The sequence below is a fragment of the Pteropus alecto genome, unplaced genomic scaffold, assembly GCF_000325575.1.
Source record: "Pteropus alecto unplaced genomic scaffold, ASM32557v1 scaffold201, whole genome shotgun sequence".
NCBI lineage: Eukaryota > Metazoa > Chordata > Mammalia > Chiroptera > Pteropodidae > Pteropus > Pteropus alecto.
This window is the reverse complement of record NW_006430503.1, coordinates 155,462-179,509: the sequence shown is the minus strand read 5'-3', so window position 1 is coordinate 179,509 and position 24,048 is coordinate 155,462. Positions and strand designations below refer to the sequence as shown.

Genomic DNA, 24,048 nt, shown 5'->3' with positions numbered 1-24,048 from the left:
ACAGAATTAGAATATATATGTGTGTAACATATACATACACACCCATGCTTTCATCTCTATTTCTACATTTATCCGTATATGTATGTATGTGTGTATATATAATACTGTCATCCTCCTCACCCTGCCTAGACCCCCATATCCCACAAGGCTGCCCCAACATGTTGGTGTCCCCCACTCTGCTCCAGCTCTGACCCCAACACCAGGCAGCCCCTCAGGGCTGCCCTCCTCAGAAGCACTAGAGCCACCCACACTTGCCTTCCTCTGTGCCACCTAAAGGCCTTAGGACTAAATATTTCAAGAAGAGGAGATGGAGAGGACTTTAAACAACTGACTCACACAAAGAAAAACACTTTATAACTACAAAAAGAAGGAAGAGATAATTGCTAACCATATGGTCAAAATAAACATGACTGGTAATCATGATGCTGTGAGCAAGACAGAGCATTAGTTCTCGGTGTTTCTGCCAAAAGACATAACCTGAATCTCATCATGAGAAAACATCAGACAAGCCCACACTGAAAGACATTCTATAAAATAACTGGCCTGTAATCTTCAAAAATGCTGACGTCATAGAACTAAGAAAGGTTGAAGAACTATCCCACATTAAAAGAGGCTACAGAGTTACAATTAACTGCAACATATGGTCCTACATTGAATTCTAGACCAGAAAAAATACAGCTATAAAAGAAATTAATGGGACAACTGAAAAATTAGCATATGGATTGTAGGTTAATGTATCCATGTTATTTTTCCCGATTTTGATAATAATACTATGGTTATGTAAAATATTCTTGCTCTTAAGACATACACATTACAGTATTTAGGCATAAATATCCATACCTACAACTTAGGAAAAAAGTCATACACACACACACACACACACACACACACACACACACACACACACACACATATGCACATGCATATATAGACACCCACACATATATATCACACAACAGAGAAAGTACACGCAAAGATAAAGCACATGGCACAGATCTTAACTGCTGTATCTGGGTAAAGAGCATATAGAAATTCTTTTTACTATTAATGTAACTGTTCTGGAAGTCTGATATCACATCAAATAAAATGTTACTAAAAATAGTGGCTGTCTTTAAGATTATGGACTTTCTTGTTTAATTTTACTTACTCTCCACTTTTCCCTATCTTCTAATTATCTATACTTACAAATGATAAATCCTTTGTTTAAAAGAATCACAGTAGTTTCCTCATTAATTTAAAAACACAAATTATTTCAACGAGCTGACTGATAAAAATGAATTCAAAAAAGTAAATAAAAGTACCACAAAGGTATTTGCTACTAGATATATTTTTTTAATTAAGTCCAAATATTATTAGTGAACTACTCAATAAGCAGCATTTCTTATTTAATGTGAATTTTAAAAGGCTAAGTAAGCTATAAACATTAACTAGTTTACATTTTCTAACTCTAAAGAGTATTTGTTATGACTATCATTTACAGAAAAATCTCCCAAAACTGACTCTCTCTTCATGACCTTTGAATATATATGGAGTGTCACAAAAACCAGATACAGTGAACGAGATTTGTCACACGCCTTTTACTAATGTTTCCAAACCAATACTATTTAAGTTGAACAATAAAATAACAACTTACACAGATGAAATTTTACAAAATAACACTTCATTTTCTACTTTGATGATGGAAAATTTTAAATTCTTAGGAGTACTTCAGTGTCTTTCTCCAAATTGAATCTTCCTCTTTGCTTCATCTGATAACAATGCCCCTTTCCACTCTGGTTCAAGTAAATTTGTCCCCCTCAACTCTACTACTTTCTTTGACCAGTAAAACTTTTGCCTGGCCAGGTGAATTTTTTCTTTGAATCTTTCCCCAAACCATTTTCTTCTATAATAATTCTTCTTAACTGGCTACCATAAGTGCTTCATAATCATATTTGAAAAAGCAATAAAAATCAAGTGAGATTGGTCAAAATATAAAATTACTATTGAAATTTCTTAGTTTTAATTACTGTTTGATTTAACAAAATATTTTTACAAGGCAGTGTACCAGAAGCTATAAGGAGTTCAAGATATTTAAGATAAGTCCTTGCCCTTGAAGATTTTATAAAGCTTGGGAGAAGTGAGTAAAATGAAAAATAGGTCTAACGCCTCAGTTATATTTCCTATGTCCCAATTATACTGAAATAAATTGGAGAGATTATAAAAATACCAATCAAATATATTTTGAATATGTTGGGTTCAAATTTCAGAAGTTGCAAAAATATAAACAGCAGTCTCGTTATAGTTATTCATTGCTATTTTACTTAAAATACACATCATAATTCTTTTAAACCTTACCTGATAAGGCTGAAGTTTTCAGATATCCATCAAGTCTGGGTAGAATGTCCTTATAATAGGGCTGAATTAATTGTTTGCTGATGTAAACTGACCATTCCTCTAGAGCATTCAGGCCTACTTCCACCAGTGGGGTATAGCTCAAGCCCAGTTTAAAAGCCATCTATATGTTAATACAACAACGTAAACTGAAAAGTGGGAATTTAAGATTTAAAGAAAAAACACACCACCAATTAATTGTGATTTCTAATGAATAAGCCTTTCTACTGCCAGAACACTAGATACTATGGGAGGAGGTAAGTGGGTGCATCCCAGGTCATTATTAGAAAAACAAAGACCACTATTCCATATGGTTGGTGATCCATTATAGACTTTCAACACATGGAAGGTTTAATCCTCACATCCACCTGTAAAGGAATCTCAGAGAGGCCAAGCCAAGTGTCCCAAGGCCCACAGCTACTAAGTAACAGAAGTAAAACTTAAACCAGGGATATATGACTGGTAAGTACCTACTGTGACTGCCATGGCAAGACCTTGATATGTTCATGTATTCTAGGAAATATAATATTGTATGAAGAAATGGATTTACTCAATACAATGCATCTACCTGCAATGCAGGAACGTAGGCTCTAATATCAAGTTCAATGATGTCATGTGGTAGGGACAGAATAAAGATCAAACAGGAGGCCAAAAGTTCATCTTTGTATTGCTTCATTTTAACTGATACCTTAACAAAAAAAAAAGAGAAAGACTGTGCTGTGAACCTGAACAGAGCCTATGCTTTGAAAATCGACTAAAATAGCTAAAAAACATTTACCCTATTCTCAAATACAAAAAAAATGATCATGTAGCCTTTATTTGACATGGTCGTGTTCATTTTCAAATTAAACACTGACCTTTGGAAATAGTTCATTTGTTGAAGTATTTAATTTCCATTTATGGAAAAGCTAAAGACTCTAAATTTTGAATTGTCATTACATAATTTTATGAAAACTCAAGGGAATTCTGAAGCACAATAGTTTTCTGTTAGTATTTTTTTAATATCTTAATCCTGATCTGTATAAGAAAACCAATTTTTAAGTAGTTAGATCATTTATGATCACTAGGATTTTTCCTATATACATTCTTTTTTTAATTAGATCTACTGGGGTGACATTGGCTAATAAAATTATATAGGTTTCAAGTGTACAATTCTACAATACATCATCTGTATATTGCATTCCATGTTCACCACCCAGAGTCAAATCTTCTGTCACCATGTATTTTACCTTTTCTACCTCCCCTGACCACCTGACATACGTTCATTTTTAAGCAGCTCATGATAACACTGAATAAATCATTTATAAGTTACCTCTTTACCAAACTTTGCAAATAAGGCAAAGCAAGAAGACTTCTCTGGGTCCTCTGGAGACTGTTTCTGACTCTTTGGACCAACTCCCTGTTGAATAAAAGAGTAAATTAGTACAGTGAAAAATAAGTAATCTGTGTCCTAAATCAACAGTTCCCAGCCTTTCTTCTGAGGGGTAAATCCATTTTAACTTTGCCAAGGTCTCATGCAGAGGGGAAGGAAAAATTGACTCTAAAAACATTTTAGGCAGAGGTAAGTAAGAAACAGTGTGAGGTGGAAGGTGGATAGCTGGCCAAGAGCCACAGGCCTGGCTAAGTCCATTCCCCTTTACTCATCTTTTAATACATACACTTATGAGCACTGGGACATGCTTGCCCTGTAATTAACGAGTTGGACTGCTCATGACTAAATGATCCTTAGGTACACTAATTCAGTTATTCTCAAACTTCAAGAGCTGCCAATCACCTGAGTGACCTGTTAGCACAGCCTGCTGAGCCATACCCCCAGTGTTTATAATAAGTTTAGAGAGGGTGTGAGATTTTTTCCAAGTAATGCTGGTACTGCTGGTGCTAGGACTACACTTTGAGAATCTCTGTTAATCTAACATAATTAGCTAGGTGCTTGTAAATCAAAACAGAAAATTCTATTAGTTAACTTTTTTAAGAGTGTCATCCAATTGCCACTCACATTATCAGTTTTTAAACATACAAATAAAATTAGATTTTAAAACTTCAATATGCTATCATCTCATATTTTATAATGCATTTACTTATACTCATGCAATCTAAAAAAACACAGGAATGTTCAATATCCTCCAAAAAACACTTACCTCAAAATATTTTATTTTCTTGGCATTACTCACAGCAATAGAAAGCAGTTTGTAGAAACCACTAATGAGTGGCAACCGTGTACACTGCAAAATTAATTCATATGCAAATGAGTATACCCATGGCTCAAAGAAGTCTATATGTTTCTCAGGAAGAATCTCTCTGTAAAAACAAATTAAAGGCTTAATGTTGAAATTTGTATCATACTATTTTTATTCAGCTTTGAAATTATAAGAGATATAATTAAAAGGTCTATAACTCCATTATAACATTTTTAGGTATACATATGTTCCTTGTTTTTCCTACCTGAAAATCTTTTAAATATAAAATAATAACTCTAAGCTGGTACATATAGATATATTTTAAAGGTTCATATAAGCAATTTTAGATTATAAGTCTTGCTATTTCATTTCATACATCTATAAAAGTGTTTTTCCTATATTACAGCCAATAACTTATAATTTTCACTCTTAAATAATTAGAATTTTTTAAAAAATACCTGCAAAATTCCACCAGGTTAATGAAAGCTGAAAGATCTTTAGGTTTAGCAGGATGCAAGTTAGCAGCTGGATCTGAAGTTGGGATCACCCAAACACCAGTAGCTCCACTTTCATCCTTAAAAATTAATTGCACCAAAACAAATGTTATACTATTTAATTACACATTTATTCAACAAATAACTAACCAAATGACTTCACAGCCAAGGCCTGATGCTATGAGGAAGGAATGCAAAAGCAGGGAATATACAGATGGATCCTCAAGAACTTACAGTTTGATAAAAATGATGAAACTTGCAGAAAACAATAAAAGGATACATGGGAAGTGATAAAATGAAGTAATTTTTTAAAAAAGGTTAAAAATACAAAAATAGCACTTCTTAAAGGAGCTAGCAATAATGCCTTGAGGTAGAATTCAAAACTTAAAAGTTTCTAGAAAGTATCAATAATGACTTGGAGGTTTCGAACTGAGAAACCGAAAAAGAATTAATAATATTGTCATGTTAAGTCAATATTAATATATTAAGATTGTGTTATCAAATTCAGGGGCATATGTTAAACAAGTAGTTAGAAATGCCGAGCTAGAAGCTGTGAAGGAGGATAAGGTTAGAGACTAGCTTTATTTGGGAAGTGTTAACAGAGGTGACAAATGACCTGCTGAAATGAAGCAAGAAGAGTAGGAAACGGAAGAGAGCACAAACAAGAAGAGAAAGTGCAAGGAAAGACACTGAAGACAACAAAAACAATAAAGACGTGTGTTCTAAGAAGCAGGTCTGTTGCCTGACACAGTTCCAGTCAAGACTCTTTTGGCAAGTTTTTAATGAAATTATTTTAGACATACTTTAGCAATAAAGGCAATAAAATACACATTGGTGTTCCTATCAACCAGCTAAAAAACTGAACATTACAAATACAATAAAGTCAATGTGACAAATGGCATTTTCCTCTTTATCCTCTACATATCCTCCCCATTATCTCTTGTCTAACTTCACAGTGTTATAGTAGAAGTATATACACACTAACTATAACAAGCATAATCCAGTCAAAAAAATCACTCAACTCAAAAGTAAACTAGATGTTTTCCACTGGAACTCAAGCCCTTTGACACAAATCTCAATATCATAAGGTTTTGTTAGTAAAACTCATAGATAAGAGTAGAGCAACTCCCATCTGGCAGCCTAAAGACATGAAAACTGGGTATAGGAAAAAGGGAAAGTACATACTTCTTTTTCTGCCTATTGTCTATACTATCTCAAGAACACATTTAATACTATGCACTCAGTATCTGGAGTTTCCTTAGCTATAAACAAGAGGAATCCCAGGTTTCCCTATCCTACTACAGTCATCTCTGCACAAAATAAGATTTGACTCTTTACTATTACTAAAGAATGAATACCAAATAAGCCTAGTAAATACCTTTTTCACAAAAAATTGTCTTAACATATTAAAAATATAAATTACTTTTTGAAAATCTAGTGATAACATTTTCTACACATGAGGCTAGTCTAAGAGAAAAGTATCAATAACATATAAATTGAAGAAATCGCTTGTCTACAATTCTCTACAAATGTGCTATTTAACTTACCTATAAAAAGAGGTAGTATAAAAATGATGCAAAATTATTAATGACAAAAATTCTAACCTCTTGCTCTCCAATATTCTGTTTTTCTAGTGTAAGATCCAACTTCTCGACAATCTTCAAAACAGACTTTACAAAATCATCATATAGCAAACGATTCAGACTTTGAAGGGAGGAATTCATAAAGAGAAATGCTTCATCTGCTAAAAGAGAACCCTTTAAATAAAGAAAAATCCTAAGCTTAAAAACTGTGTGCAAAAAAGTACCAGAATTAGTATTACATAAACATTAAAATGTATACAGATGTACATGAATATTTAGGTATTATGGAAACTGCTGTATAAATTATAGTAGATTTTACCTGTAAGTTTTCAAGCTCAAGTTGTAGACACCTTCCTAAATTATTAGGGCAATATCACTGCTGTCAAATAACATGACTTATTCAGTCATGTAGCAATTATTAAACACATAGCAGTGAATGAGAAGATTTAGGCCAATCCTTGTCAAAGTATCTACCCCAATTAATTTGTGTGTGTATACATATATACTACACACATAATACTATACTCATGTATATGCAAACACACATACATGCACATATACATTATGTGCACACGTGTGCACACATATAAGCATACACGTATACATACACCTGGATATATATCTATTTAAAAGTATATTCTATCATTTCTTTAAAAGTATTTTACCACTCCAAAAACATAGGCCAATTACTTTGCCTTTACTCAGTCAAATATCCTCAAAATATAGGGCTATCTAAAAACACATATAAGAAATATTTTAGGTAAAATTATTAACACTGCTAATTTACCTCCATAAGAAAACAACTAAAAACTCGTAAGATTTTTCACAGGATAGGAATAGTCTATGTTAAAATGGCTCTTCCATGATGATAATGTTATATTTTTATTACCTGAGAGATTGAATTTGTTAGAAAGAACTTTGCATCGACAATGTTACTTAAGGCTAAATAAAGTGTAGACTCAGTTACAGTAATTAACTTTAAATGAGTTCTGACTTTGTTGATCTTTTAATTGATCTTTTTGTAGTCTCACTTCACCCTAACTTACACTGTTTTGAGTTATTATCACTTGAAGTTCTTTTTAAAAAACTATTGAAAGTCAGTAAAATATAATTCTGAAATAAATAAACCTTAAGTATAAAATTATGCAGACTAATAAAGGGGAACCAGGGTTTAGTATGGTTTTGAAACTGTTATTTTTACCAGCATCTGGTCACAGCTCAGAAGATTTCTAAAAAGATCCAAATAGTCTCTGTATGTGGGAATTTTCCATTTGCCAGTTCTAACTTCCCTTGATGCACGATAGTCTTCATGTTCAGACTCAGCACCCTGGGCAGGAAGACAACATGCCAATACTTACTGATGGATTCATCACAAAATAAACACTGCTGCTGGAACTTTCTGATTTTCAGAATTTTCTAAGCTAAAACAGCTACCAGTAAGAGACTATAATTTGATTGAGGAAGACATTATATTATGAAAACATCATAAAAAAGCAAGCTGAAAAACAGTTCATGATTTTTTTTTAACTAGGACTAAAATAGTGATGCACTAAAAATTATTTCAAAAATGATATCCATGGAATTTGTTATAAAGCATTTATCTTACTTTCTTACATAAGCCAGTCTTTCATCTCATTCTATTTCCTGTAACTTTAAGCAAATAAGATATGCTTCCTATAATACACCTAAGTATTTTGTCCTATGTTTCAAAAGATAACATTCCCTTTTTGTAAAAAGGCATATAAAACAGTAAATTTATGTGTATGGATGTTTCATAACTTATAAGTTTATTCACTTGGATAAAATATAGAGGTACTGCATCCTACATTTTTCAAAATGTAAGGCATGGCTAATAACTAAAAAAGCCACTTTTATACATTTACAGACTATAAACCCCAGCAATATTTCTAACTTTCAGTAATAAATGACTAATGACTAATTTTCAAAATATTAGATTCAGAATTTACCTTTTGAAAGATCACTGGTTTAGAACAGATTCTGATTAGACTCTGATGCACTGAAAAAAGAATATGAAGGAAACAATGAAAAATATAACCACTCGACAAAAATGACAGTCATTATTTTTTGAACGTAAGTTAACCTCTTATTTTTTTCTCTAAGTTTATTAAAATCTTTAGCTTTGGACTAATAAGATTCAGAAGCAAAAGAAAAGAAAAAATAATTCAAAAAAGAATAGAAAAAAGAGATTGTGGTCCACAAGAATATTAAAAGTTTTCCAAGAGGCATCAAAAGATACAAAAAAAAAAAAACAACAAAAAACTGGCAAGTAGATGTTCTTTATATCATATAACATGTTAAGTAGTCATTATAATAAAAACAAGAGTGAATTCCAAACTTACCCACAGTACTAATGCAATTCCCAAGAACTGGTCCTTTTTCTGCTAAGGCTAGGAAAACTTTCACTATGGCTCTACAACATACTGACTGCATTTTTGGACTGTATTGTGGGAAATTGTCTATCTGTACCACCATGAGATGTTCTAGAACTGAAGTATATACCTCAGGAACCTACCAGAAATAGAGAGCAAACTAAAAGTTAGGGGAGAGAATAAATGAATATGGGAATATAAATATTCAAAGTAAATACAATTCAATTAGACACATATTAGATGAATGAAAAATCTGGTTTATCTCCATCTACTAATAAACTTCACATTTATTATTGTGATTGCATAAAAAAAATCAAAGTAAAGCTGTCTGAATTGTACTTAATGTGCAGTTCTATTCCAAGCAGCAATCTTAATCTTTTAGAAAAATAGAAAGAGTAACAAATAATTTTCCTTCTTGGGGTAACAAAAAGTCAAGTTTCATAACTATAATTCTATTGACACGAAATACTAAATTTAAAATGTCACCTTGATCATAACAGGGCATGTACTGAGTGCATACAACTCCACCAAGTTATTTGAAGAACTGAGATTAAATAAAATTGTGCTCAGTTTAATTATTCCACTTACTGTATCAAGGTAAAGCAAGACACTTGCAATAGACTGGAGGAAACTTGGCATCTGGTAAAAATGATCATCTACAGTGTCCGTCTGGGTGAGGAACAACTGCTTGCAGCGTTGAATGAGCTCTATATACATGAAGTCAACATCTTTTGCATTTATAACCTTGCAAGGCTTTAGGAAGGGTAAAACAAATCTTTATCAGTCCTATCTGTCAAAATGATTACATTTAAGGTGTCTTATTAAGCCATGTAATTACATGCTGAATATAAACAAGCTTTTAAATGAAGAAACTGATATCAAATACAGTATATTTTATAAAGATCCTCTTTAAAATAATCTGTAAATACATTCATTCTAAACATTTATTCATACACAAAACATCTAAAGAATACTGTTTAGAGGATAGGTATCAAAGACAATTAAGATGCAGTCCCTGCATCTCACCCAGAGGAAGAGACTGAGAACTAAATTCAAAGTTGGAATACACTACAATAACATACTCAACGCTATGCCTGGGGCCTTGTCTATCATGCTCTAGCTACACTGTGAACATATCTAACTGCAGTGAACAAGTTGAAGTTGGTCAGACCACAGTGTATGGCGTTAAAAATCCATGTTCTCGTTTACCTCTGAGTTTTCTTACATACTGTTCCTTCTGCCCTGAGTATATTTAAAGGAACCAATAGAGACAAATGAAGATGAAGATTTAAAAAAGGAGGGGAGGATCATCTGCAAGCAAATAAGGAAGTATCGGGAATGGAATGAATAGTGATAGTGGAAGGCTAGAAAGTGGAACACTCGTTCTCTGAAACAAGAGAGTAGATACTGATGAATGAATTTGTAGTAAGCGAGGTAGCAAACAATTTTGTTTGGAAGGCAGAAGTCCCAGAGATCCACTAAGAGGGAACTAACTAAAGTTATTCTCATTATTCTTAAATATTCCTCTTTCAGTCATTAGAAGTTCTAAAATGTTGAGTGACATCAACTACCATTTTTCTTCCGAAATAAGAGGCAGCACTGCACAGTAGAAAAAAATATGGTGTTTATAATCTTCACACTTGAATGTATGTCTTGGTTCTGTCAGTTATAACTGTGTGTACTTTAACAAGTTACTCAATTTTTCTGGGTCTCAGTTTTCTCAACTGTAAAGTGGAAATATACTCCTAAAAGCATGTATGAGAGTTATAAAGATTTGAGATAATACATATACAGAATCCTAGTACATAGTAGGTACTGAAAAAAATAAGTTAACAACAGAGCAAATAACAATATTGTCACAAGTGTGAGATACTTAAAAAAATCAATAAATTATATTCCTTTAAACATTTAAAATTTAAAAAGTAATAGGAAATTAAGGAGCCATACTCCTGCAAAAAGTCCATATCCACGAATCGCAATGGATAAATCCTTGCTATTTGAATCCATGTTCCTGATGATTCCATAGAATTGCTCCATAAAGTACTGCAGTTTGTTCTTATGCATTTCTGTATCTTTTGCCACCAAAAGAGAAACCTGTAATTGCATAATATTTACTTTTAAAAAATATTTAATGGCAAAGCCAAGTAATCTACACAAATGTGAAAAGGCTAGAATTATTTAATTCAATATTATAAATGTTTTATAGTTCCATACAATCACTTTTACTCATAAAGAACCATTGCTTCAATTTACCTAGTCTCCATCAAGTTCAGAAAAAACATTCTTAAATAAGGCTTTATTATATGTGATGTATTTTTTCTAGAGAAAGGGACTAAAAGAGACCAGAAAAATGCAGAAAGACATGTGCACGCACACACAAAAAGGCTTTGGATTAAGGCTCTCTAATAAAGCAGAAAACATCTTCATAGCTCATCTCTGACTCACAGAGTGACACAGAGTTGTGCAGGCTCAGCAGCCAGCAAGTTCAGAAGTCATCAACAAACTGGAAGTCTCATGAGGACAATACAAAATAGAGTTCAGAACTAACAATCAAAGAGCCAAGGCATCACTTCTTTCAAAAACCATAAGCCACAAACTGTAAGGCTTAAATTAGGTGAGGCAAGGGGAGAAGTACCTTGAGAAGCAAGTAGATCACTATCTACAAAACTAAGTACAATAGCCTAAACAGGTGTTCAAAAGTCATTCCTAATTTCAGCACAAAGAATTCTAAGAATGCAAAGGATCTAGGTAACTATCAAGGGCAGAAAAAAAGATATCCGCCTTTCATTTCCAAGCTAGCAACACATGCCCTAATCTCAAACAAAGTTCCACAGGTCTTAGCATACTCTCATTTTAGAAAAATGAGATAGTATAATTTTTTTCCGAACGTATCATGAACATGTTCCGCAATATGTAAACAAACATCATCTTACTTAATCACAGAATAGCTTTTCATTTCATGAATATACTATGTTTATGAATTTAAACCATTTCTAACTTTTTGTACTTTGAACAAACATCCTTTTTGAACAGTTTAATCCAAATATTTTCTGTTTATAGTAGCAAAAACTTGGAAGTAATTATCTACCAGTAGAGAACCTAAAATATTCTGGCTCATAAACATAATGCTACATATCAATTACGTTGCCATTAAAAATCAAGTAGATCTCAATGTGCTATCAGGAAAACATATTCAACACAGTGGAAAACCTTAAGGTTATGGAAATTATGAATAATACTTCTTTATGTGAAGGTATTTCTGCCTCCCTCCTCATTTCTTCTGGAGAAAAAGGGAGCAAAAGGGAGATAAGAGGAAGAGAGGGATAGAAAAATGGAGAGGGAGGTCTGAAAGCATCACCAGGAAAATGGTGAATTTTCTTCTCTTGGTAGAAGGATTTCAGAAAATTTTAATAATCTTCTTTGTACTCTTCTACATTTTTTGAATTATATGCAACTACCCTGTGATGTTTTTCCTGAGAACTTTATGTAAAGCTACTGAATGGAAAAATAAAAATTTCTTTCCCACAGGATTAATGTTTAAATTTAAAAATGCAGCACATAAAATAGTTAAAACAATAATAGAAAAAAAGAAGTTGGAGGACATCTAATACCTAATTTCAAGACTTAATATAAAGGTAGAATAATCAAGACTGTGAGGTACTGATGTAAGGACAGACAAAAAGACAAATGAAACAAAATAGAGGGTATAGAAATAAACACAAACATTTTTGGTCCATTGATTTTTAACGAAGTTACTGACGTAAGTCAATGGGAAAAGAAGTCTTTTCAACAAATGATGCACCAAAAAATGGGGGGCGGGCAACTTCAAATTGTACTTTACACCATACACAAAAAATAATTCAAACTAGATTACAGACCTAAACGTAAGGAACAACTAAAAACTGTTAACTACAAAACTTCTTGAAGAAAAATAAAAGAAAATCTCTGCTCCCATGGAACAGGCAAGTATTCTTAGATAGGGCACAGAAAATAACTAGATAGAAAATTAGTAAACGGGACTTAAACTTTAAAACTTCTGCTCTTTCGAAAAATGCTGTTAAGAAAATGAAAAGGTGAGCAACCTGGCTGAGTGAGACCACTCCTTTGTATCTTCCCTTAAATCTACAACTGGCCAAACATCTATAATTCAACAAACATCCCTCTGCTCAACACACTAGAATACCTAAGAGATCCGTGCATCGGAAGGAGCATATTGGATCCGTACTTTGGAAGGAGCATATTGGAACACGTAGGGGAAGCAGGACAGGTACGGTGCCTGTAGCTGCAGTTCCCTGGCCCTATGGCTAAGCCTGTGGCCCCAGTGAGCAGAGGAATGGTGGAGAAGACAGGGTGTGGACCCTAAACATGGACCATGATGGAGAACGAGAGGGACAGCAACAGTGTCGGCACCTGAGAATCCAGCTCCCTCACCCCACTGCAGTAGTACTCACACCACCAGAAAGACTAGCATTAGCAATAGAGACACATCTCTAGCCTCCCACAGAGAGCGCAGCAGTGCCAGTAGCCATAAGGAACCATGGAGCAACATGATGAGCTCGTGAACCGGGTTCCCCCATCACCTGCCACATCCCACTGCCAATAGTGATACCCCAAGACCAAGCAATCCGAACACAGCAAGGATACCCACCAGTGGGATCACCCAGGCGGCAACTCTCATGCCCCCACCATAACCCCAGGGGCACAAGCAGTGCAGGTTACAGAAAACAAAAATTTGCACTATTTTACCATCTGCTAGAAAAAAAAAAGAAAAAGCTCTAATTATCCACATGTAAATTGTTAAAATCAAAATGATACCCTACGTTAAGTGTTCACTACTTCTAATGCGCCAGCACAAATCATCAAGTACCATAAACAACCAAGGTAGTAACAAGGTAACACAGGAAGAAAATGAAAATTCTCCAGACACCAAACTCAAATTCCTACAAGACTCTGAACTAAATGATAGAGAATTCAAAATAGCAGTCAGGAAGAAACTCTGTGACATACAAGAACACTCCAAAAGGCAGTTCAATGAGCTCAGAAACAAAATAAGTGAAAAGAAGTAGTATTTTGTCAAAGACTTTGAAACTATAAAAAAAGAACCAAATAGATATTCTGGAGCTGAAAAACACAGTAAGTCAAATTTATTAGAAAGCACCAGAAATATAGCAGACCATACATAAGAAAAAATGAGCGAGCCTGAAGATAGAAATGGTTCAGGTGGAAGAGAAGAGAGAACTAAGATTCTTTTTTTAATGAAGGTCCTCTTTGAGAACTATCTGACTCCATTAGAAAGGGCAACATAAGGATAATGGGTATTCCAGATCAAGAAGAGAGGGAGAAGAAACAGCCGATTCAAACAAACTATCAATGAGAACTTCTCAAACCTAGAGAAGGAACTAGACAGACATACAAAAAGCTAATAGAACACATAATTATCTCAGTACAAAAAGACCTTCTCCAAGGCACATTATATTAAAACTTTCAAGCTAATAACAAAGAATTCTCAAGGCATTCATGTGGAGAAAAAGGTAACCTACAAGGAAAAACCCATCAGATTATCAGATTTCTTGGCAGAAACTCTACAGACCAAGAGAAAATGGAACAATATATTCAAAATATTTAAAGATAGTAACCACCATAAAATATTCTATATAGCAAAGTTATCCTTTAGATAAGAAGGACAAATAAAGGCTTTGCCAAATGAAAGCTGAGGTAATTTAACACCACAAGACCTACTCTACAAGGAATGTTTAAAGGAACTCTCTACCTGAAACAAAAAGACAAAAGTACACGAAACTGCGAGTAAAGTGACGAACAGAAAAAAACTGCAACTCTTTCGAACTAGGGTGCTAAACATATAATTATAATATAAAGATTAAAGGGAAAAAAGCATTAATAATAACTATAGCTACTTCAAAAACACACAACAGAAAAAGGGATAATTTGTGCCAACCAAAACATAAAATGAGAGGAGGAAACAGATGGAACTTGTATAGACAAATGAAGATAAGATGCTATCAGGAAAAAAAAAAAAGAACTACTTTACCAATGTGGTATTTCATACAAACCTCATGATAACAAAAAAACAAAAATCCAGAGCTGAGACGTGAAACATAAAAAAGGAGAAAACGAAGAAAATCATCATAGAGAACCATCAAACTAAAATAGCAAACAGAAACACAAGGGAAAAGACACAATGGAGATACAAACCAATCAGATAACAAACTATAAAATGACAAAGGTTAAGCCCTCATATGGCAGAGGTAAATCCTCATATGCTAGTAATCATCCTAAATGTAAATCGGCTGAACTCACCCAATCAAAAGGCAAAAACTAGCTGGATGGATCAAAAATCCGAGACCCAACTACATGCTGCCTACGAGAGATCTATCACAGCTCCAAAGCAAAAGATAGGCTCAAAGTGAAGGAGTTGAAGATGATATATTCCAAACAAATAGCGTCCAGAGAAAAGGATGTAGCATATGTTTATCAGACAAAATAGTTTTCAAGACAAAAAAAGGTAAAAAAAGAAAAAGATGGACATTTAAAAATGATAAAAGGGGATAATCCACCAAGAAGACATAACATTTATTGATATATGTGCACTCAACATAGAAACACCAATATATATATAATTATTAATCATCTACAAATAGATATAAAAGGAGAAACAACAATACTACAATAGTAGACTATAACACCGTATTTACAACAATGGATAAATCATTCAGATAGTCAAGAAAAAAAATCAGCCTTAAATGACACTTTAGACCAGAAAAACTTAAGACACATGTACAGAACTTTCCATCCCAAAGCAAAAGAATACAAATTCTTCCCAAGTTCACATGGAACATTGTCAAGGACAGACCATACATTGGGACATAAAACAAGTCCCAATAAATTTAAGACTGAAATCATATCAAGCATCTTTTCTGACCACAGTGGTATGAAACTAGAAATCAATTACAAGAAGACGGAAAAATCACAAATATGTGATTAAATGATACCCTACTGGACGACTACTGGATCAATGAAGAAATAAAAGAAATCAAAAGATACATAGAAACAAATAAAAATGAAAATAAAAATATGATGTACCAAAATATTTGGGATACAGCAAAAGTGGTAAGAGGTAAATTTATAGTAATACAGGCCTACTTCAAGAAACAAGAAAAACCTGAAACAATCTAAATTGTACCTTAAAGAACTAAAAAAAAAAGGACAAAGCTCAAAGTCAATAGAAGAAATAACAACAACAACAACAAAAATCAAAGTGGAAATAGATGAAATTGAGAAAAAAGACAACAGAAAAGATTAACGAAGAGCTGGTTCTTTGAAAAAATAAAATTGACAAATCCTTAGCTAAATTCACAAAGGAAAAACAAAAGACTCAAATAAATAAAATCAGAGAGACAAGTTACAACTAATACCACAGAAATACAAAGGACCATAAAAGAATACTACAAAAGGCTATATGCCACCATTAAACAACCTAGAATAGAAAAATTCTTAGAATCATATAATCTTCCTAGACTGAATTATGAAAAATAACCTGAAAAGACTGATCATTAGTAAGGAAATTGAAATAGTAATCAAAAACTTCCTAAAAAGCAGAAGTCCAGAACCAGATGGCTTCACTGGTGAATTCTATCCGATATTCAAAGAAGATTTAATACCTATCCTTTTAAAACTCTTCCAAAAATTTGAAGAGAAGGGAATGCTTCCTAACATTTTTTTTTTTTACAAGGTCAACATTACCCTGACAACCAAAACCAGGTGAGAACAACACACACACAAAAAGACATTACAGGCCAATGTCTCTGAACAGAGGCAAAAATCCTCAGTAAAATACTAGCAAATAGAATAAAATTATACATTAAAATGATCACACACCACCATGAAGAGGGATTCATGGTACATCATCTACAAATCAATTGTGATATACCATATTAACAAAATGAAGAATAAAAATCATATGATCATCTCAATAGACACAGAAAAAGCATTTGACAAGATACAACATTCATTTGCGATAAAAACTGTCAATTAAATGGGTATGAAAGGAAAGTACTTCAACATAACAAAGACCAAATTGACAAACCCACACCTAACATCATACTCAAAGGTGAAAAACTGAAAGCTTTTCCTCTAAGAAAAGGAAAAAAGATAAGAATGCCTATTCTTGCCACTTTTATTCAACTTAGTACTTGAAGTCTTAGCCAGAGCAATTAGGCAAAAAAAAAAAAAAAAGAAAGGCAGCCAAACTGGAAAAGAAGTAAAACTGTCACTAATCGCAAATGACACAATTTTACATATGGAAAACTCTAAAGACTCCACCAAAAAACTATTAGGCATAATAAACAAATATAATAAATTTGCGGGATACAAAAATCTGTTGCATTTCGATATAGACATAGTAACAATGAGTTATCAGAAAGAGAAGTGAAGAACACATTCCATTTACAACTGCAACGAAGAGAGTAAGACATCTAGGAATAAACAAAGACCTGCACATTCAAAACTGTCAGACACTGTTGAAAGAAATGAAAAAAGACACAAAGCAATGGAAAGATATTACCTGTTCATGGACTGGAAAAATTAACATTGCTAAAATGTCCATATTTCCTAAAGCAATCTATTGGTTCAATGCAATCCCTACCAAAATACTAATGGCATTTTTCAAAGATATAGAATAAAATATCATCAAATTTGTATGGAACCACAGAAAACCACTTACAATCAAAGCTATCCCGAGAAAAATGAACAAAGCTGGAAGTATCACACTCCCCAATTTCAAACAATACTACAAAACAATAGTATTCAAAACAGTATGGTATTGGCACTAACAGATACACAGACCAATGGAACAGAACTGAGAGCCCAGGAAAAAAACCCACACATATATGGGCAATTAATCTATAAAAAGAAGCCAAAAACATACAATGGAGAAAGGACAGTCTTTTCAATAAATGGAAAAACTAGAAAGATACATGCAAATGAATGAAACCAGAACACTATATTACATGACTCACAAAAATTAACTCAAAATGAATTAAAGACTGGATTGTAAGACCTGAAACAATATACAGTAAAAAACATTGGCATAAGCTTCTGGATATCACTCTCAGTGAGGTTCTTGTGAATTTGACTCCAAAAGCAAGGGAAACAAAAAAGTAAACAAATGAGACTACATTAAACCAAAAAGCTTCTGTACAGCAAAAGAAATCATTAATGAAACAAAAATGTAACCAACTGAATAGGAAAAAATATTTGCAAGTGATGTCTGAAAAAGAGTTAATATCCGAAATATATAAAGAACTCATTAAACTCAACAGCAAAAAAATTAAAAATAAAAAATAACCCAATTAAAAATGGGCAGAAAATCTGAATAGACTTTTTTTATTTTAAGACATTGGTTGACCTCGCAGATTGCAAGGACCTTGACAGTTTACAATCCCTTATTTTTTTATTTTTTTTTACGCCTACAGCACCTGGTCTTCCTAGGTGGTCCGCCATCCAAGTACTAACCAGGCACAACCCTCCTTAGATTCCGAGATCAGACGGGATTGGACTTGTTCAGGGTAGCATGGCCTTGGACTGAATAGACATTTTTTCTAAGGGAGACATATACAAGATGGTCAACAGATATATGAAAAATTTGCCATCACTGGTTATCAGGGAAATGTAAATCAAAACAAGATACCACTTCATACCTATTAGAATGGCACTTATCAAAAACATAACAAATAACAAGTGTTGGAGAGGATGTGGAGAAAAAGGAACTCTCATATACTGCTGGTGGAATGTAAATTGATTCAGCCACTCTGGAAAACAGCATAGAGGTTCCTCGAAAAATTAAGACTGGAACTACCATATAATCTAGCATTTCCTCTTCTGGGTATTTATCCAAAGAATATGAAAACACTAATTTGAAAGATATATACGTCTCTATGTTCATGACAGCATTCCTCACAATAACCAAGTTATGAAAACAACATAAGCGTACATCAACAGATGAATGCATAAAGATGTGGTATATGCATACAATGAAATACTACTCTGCCATAAAAAAAAGATGAATTATTCCTATTTGCGATAATATGGATGGATCTTGACATTTATATGCTAAGTGAAATAAGTCAAACAGAAAAGAACAAGACACATGATTTCATTCGTATGAAGAATATAAAAAATATATAACAAACAAAATAAAAACTCATAGATACTGACAACAGTATGGGGACTACCAGAGAGGAAGAGAGGTGATGGGAGGGCAAAATGTTAAGTAAAGAGGGTCAAATATATGTTAATGAATAAAAATGTAGACTTTTGGTAGTGAGCAAACAACAGCGTATACAAATATCAAATTATAATGTTGTGCACCTGAAATTAATAAAATGTTCTTAATCAATGTTACCTCAATGAAAAAAAAAATCTTAAAAAAAAAAAGAAAATGAGAGAAACATGGCAGAGTGAGACATGTCACCCTATCTCTCCCCTTGAAACATCAATAAGCTGAACATCTAAAACTCAACAAAAAACACCCAGACTGCACACCACCATGTCTGAGTGTGGCATCTACGCATAAGAGCTACCATAGATCATAACCCCCAGGTGTTGGGCAGTAGACTGGGAGAAACAAAGAAGCTGCCTCTCACAGCCAGAACTCCCTGTAGGACGAGGAGGCAGGGGAGAAGGTGCTTCCTGCAGGAGGAGGGGAAGGGGAAAAGGTGCCACGAACTCCCTGAACAGCTCTGCCTGGAAGTGCTGTGAGCTCCAAAAGGCAGGCGGCAGGGCCCAGGCATCAGGACAGAAGCAGAGAAGTAAGATGGCAGAGAAACAACAGTTGATTTTTACCCGCAGTGGTTAAAAAACCAAAGCTAGGCCACAGCCCTCAACCTCCAACCCAGAGGGTCCCTTCCCCCATACCCTCCTACAACAATCACTGCAGAGCTCCAGGGGAATCTGAGCTGAGACTGTCGCTGATACTGACTGAGACTAAGAGTAGCGATCATGATTAAATATCTAAAAGGGGAAAAAAAGGCATTATTAAAGCTGTATATAAATCAGAGATCCAAGAGGCTTAGAGGCTACCTACTGGAAACAAAAAGAAAAGTGCCTTCTTTGCAACAGGCAAAAGAGAGACCTTTATATAACAAATCTTCTTTCTGAAAAAAAAAAGCTGAATGCACTTCCATCAATGCCTAGGCCGAGAAAAGTCCATTAAACACCATGAACGACCAGGCGACAAGGCGTATCAGAAAAAAAGAGAAAAATCTCCAGAATATACCCTTACAAACATATAAATATGCAACTTACAAATGACAGAATATTCTGGATGAGACTTCTGAAAAAACTGTGAGTTCCAAAACGGGTCATATCAAAAATTTCAGGAATTGAAAAAAATGACTAAATAAGCAGAATGAGTTCTTTAGCAAGGAGACTGAAACCCTCAAAAAGAACACAATAGATCTTCTGGAGAGTGATTTAAAAAAAAAAAAAAAACACACACACACACACACTGGAAGAGCTGAAAAATGAACAACGAGCTTCAGAAAGAGAGTCGAAAAATTGAAGGAAAGGAATAGTGATATTAAAGACAGAAATCTAGAAATACATTAGAAGGAAGAAGAGAGAAACTGAAGAATGAAAAATAATGAAAGAGAAATTCAAGAACTAGCTGATACCATCAGGAGAGGAAACATAAGAATAATGGGCATTTCTGAAGGCAAAGAAAAGGAGTAGGGACTAGAAAGCATTTTCAGACAAATAGTGGACAAGAATATCCCAAATCTAAGGAATGAGCTGGAGCTTGGAATTTGATAAGTCAATAGAATACCCAATTATCTCAACCCAAAAAGGCCTTTACCAAGGCACATTATATTAAAATTAAAAAAATCAATTACAAAGACAGAATTCTCAGGGCAGCCAGGGGAAAAAACACGGTAAGTTAAAGGAAAATCCATCAGATTATCGTTGGACTTCTCAGCACAAACTTTAAAAGCTTGAAAACTATTAAGTAAAAGGAACTACCAGCCTAGAATAATATACCTAGCAAAGCTCTCCTTTAGACATGAAAGATAAAGACCTTTCCAGATATAAAAAAGTTGAGGGAATTCTCCACTACGAGGCTTGAACTACAGGAAATACTAAAAGGGGTCAACGCACCTTAAATAAAATGACAAAAAAGAAAAAATACATAATTAGGAGTAAGGTGTCTCAGGCAATAGAAGCAGAAAAGTGCAACTCTTACTAAGAACACGGCACTACAGCTTAAAGAGTAAGAAGAGAACTGCTATAGCAAGGTAGTAATGAACGATCAGCATACGGAGGGACAAATTGAGACAATGACTGAAAAAGGGAGGATTCAAAGATCCAAATTCACAAGGGTGATGGAGATAAGGCACACACAGAAAAAAAGGGATGACTGTATATATGTAACTATCCTTTATATATTCGTAATGGTAACCACACACCACAGATTCAGACCTGAAGAATATAACATAAAACAAGAAGAACCAGAGGGAAAACCCAAAAAATCAAACCAAAATAAAGAAAACAGAAACACAAGGACAAAAAAGCAATGGAAACACTGAGCTACCGGAAAGCAAAAGATAAAATGGCTAAAGAAGACCTCATATTTCAATAATCATTCTAAATGTAAATTTAGAGTGAACTAACCAATAAAAAGACACAGCATTGCAGAATGGATCAAAAAAACATAATCCAACCATATGCTGCCTCCAGGAGACACATCTCAGCTCCAAAGACAAATATAGACTCAAAGTGAAAGGGTGGAAAATGATATTCCAAGCAAATGGCATTCAGAGAAAAGCAGGAGTGGCAATACTAATATCAGACGAAACAGACTTCAAAATAAAAAAGGTCAAGAAAGATACTGAGGAACACTTCATAATGATAAAGGGAATCATGCACTTAGAAGACATAACACTTACTAATATCTATGCTCCCAATCAGGGAGCCCAGAAATATGTAAAGCAATTACTAACAGAACTAAAGGGAGAAACAGACCAAAACGCTATCGTAATAATAGGGGACCTAAATACCCCACTGTCGGATATGGTCAGATCATCCAAACAGAAAATCAATAAGGAAATATCCTTAAATGACACATTAGACCAACTGGACATAACTGACATTTACAAAGCCTTCCATCTCAAAACAGCTTATACATTCTTCTCTAGTACACATGGAATATTCTCAAGAATTGACCACATACTGAGACACAGAATAGCCTCAACAAATAAAAGAGGGATGAAATCACACCAACCATATTCTCTGATCATAACGCTTTAAAGCTGGATCAACCATGAAAAGAAAGCAGGGAGAACCACAAATATGTGAAGATTAAACAACATGCTACTACTGAAGAATGACTGGGTCAGAGAAGAAATAAAAAGAGATCAAGATACACATAGAAACGAATGATAATTATAGTACAACATATCAAAACTTTTGGGACATGGCAAAACGGTCATAAGAGGAAAGCTCATATCATTATAGGCCTATCTCCAAAAACAAGAACGAATCCAAATAAACAACCTAACACTTCATCTTAAAAAACTAGAATAGGAAGAACAAATGAAGCCTAAAGTCAGCAGAAGGAAAGAAATATCAAAATTCGAGCAGGAATAAACTAAATACAATACATACATACATGCATACATACATACAGACATACATACATACATACAAACAACAAAGAGCCGGTTCTTTGAGAAGGTTAATAAAATTGAAAAGCTCCTGGCTAGACTCACTAAAGAAAAAAGAGAAAGGACACAAATAGACAAAATCAGGGAAGAAGGAAAATTATGACTGACATCGCAGAAATACAAAGAATCATACAAGAACACTATGAAAAAGTATATAACACCAAATTTAATCACCTAGAAGACACGGACCCATACTTAGAAAAATACAACCTTCCTAGACTGAATCAAGAACTGGAAAATCTAAATAAACTTATCAGCATTATGGATAGTGAAACAATCATCAAAAACCTACCAAAAAGTCAAAGTCCAAAACCAGATGGCTTCACCAGTGAATTCTACCGGACATTCAAAGATTGAATACCTATTATCCTCAAACTCTTCCAGAAAATCGAAGAGGAGGCAATATTTCCCAACTCATTTTATGAGGCCAATATTACCCTGATACCAAAACCTGGTAAAGATAACACAAAAAAAGAAAACTACAAACTATTTTCTCTCTGGAACACAGATGCAAAAATCCTAAATAAGATACTAGCAAACAGAATAAAACAACACATTAAAAAGATTATACAACACGATCAAGTGGGCTTCATCCCAGGGGTACAGGGATGGTTCAACACATGCAAATCGATTAAAGTGATACACCACATAAACAAACTAAAAAACAAGAATCATATGATCATATCAACAGATGCAGAAAAAGCCTGTGACAAGATATAGCATCTATTTATGATCAAAACACTTAACAAAATCGGTATAGAAGGAAAGTACCTTAATGTCATAAAGGCCATATATGACAAACCCTCAGCCAACATTGTACTTAATGATGAAAAACTTAAAACCGTCCCTATAAGATCAGGAACAAGGCAAGGCTGTTCACTATCGCCACTGTTATTCAATATAACACTGGAGGTCCTAGCAAGTGCAATGAACAAAGAAAAAGATATAAAAGGTATCCAAATAGGAAAAGATGAAGTCAAACTGCCACTATTTGTAGATGATATCATTCACTATGTATAAAACCCTAAAGACACCACAAGAACACTACTAGAAACAATAAGGAAATACAGTAAAGTCTCTGGATACAAAATCAACATTCAAAACTCCACAGCATTCCTATACTCTAGTAATGAAGTGTCAGAAAAAGAAGTGGAAAAAAATAATTCTTTTTGCACTTGCAAGAGAAAGAATAAAATGCCTAGGAATAAATCTAATGAAACATGTGAAGGACTTACTTAATAAAAACTATAAGACCCTATTAAAAGAAATCGAAGATACATAGAAATGGAAAGATATCC

At 33.8% G+C, this 24,048-nt stretch overlaps 1 protein-coding gene and 1 pseudogene across 7 annotated transcripts in view; both read right to left on the bottom strand.

Moving 5' to 3' along the window:
• The window catches only part of PRKDC (protein kinase, DNA-activated, catalytic polypeptide), a 191,844-nt gene that overhangs the window by 154,170 nt on the left and 13,626 nt on the right, over nucleotides 1-24,048 (bottom strand). For all 7 annotated transcript variants that reach the window (XM_015592731.2, XM_006905155.3, XM_025049081.1 and 4 more), the window contains 11 exons: nucleotides 10,962-11,108; nucleotides 9,603-9,767; nucleotides 8,985-9,153; nucleotides 8,592-8,641; nucleotides 7,826-7,951; nucleotides 6,646-6,798; nucleotides 5,006-5,121; nucleotides 4,509-4,668; nucleotides 3,683-3,769; nucleotides 2,939-3,058; nucleotides 2,335-2,494 (listed from right to left, as the gene is read on the bottom strand). In XM_015592731.2, the coding sequence (XP_015448217.1) occupies nucleotides 2,335-2,494; nucleotides 2,939-3,058; nucleotides 3,683-3,769; nucleotides 4,509-4,668; nucleotides 5,006-5,121; nucleotides 6,646-6,798; nucleotides 7,826-7,951; nucleotides 8,592-8,641; nucleotides 8,985-9,153; nucleotides 9,603-9,767; nucleotides 10,962-11,108 (1,453 nt within the window). The remainder of the gene's footprint in view (nucleotides 1-2,334; nucleotides 2,495-2,938; nucleotides 3,059-3,682; nucleotides 3,770-4,508; nucleotides 4,669-5,005; nucleotides 5,122-6,645; nucleotides 6,799-7,825; nucleotides 7,952-8,591; nucleotides 8,642-8,984; nucleotides 9,154-9,602; nucleotides 9,768-10,961; nucleotides 11,109-24,048) is intronic.
• LOC112482428 lies at nucleotides 18,497-18,615 on the bottom strand (annotated as a pseudogene).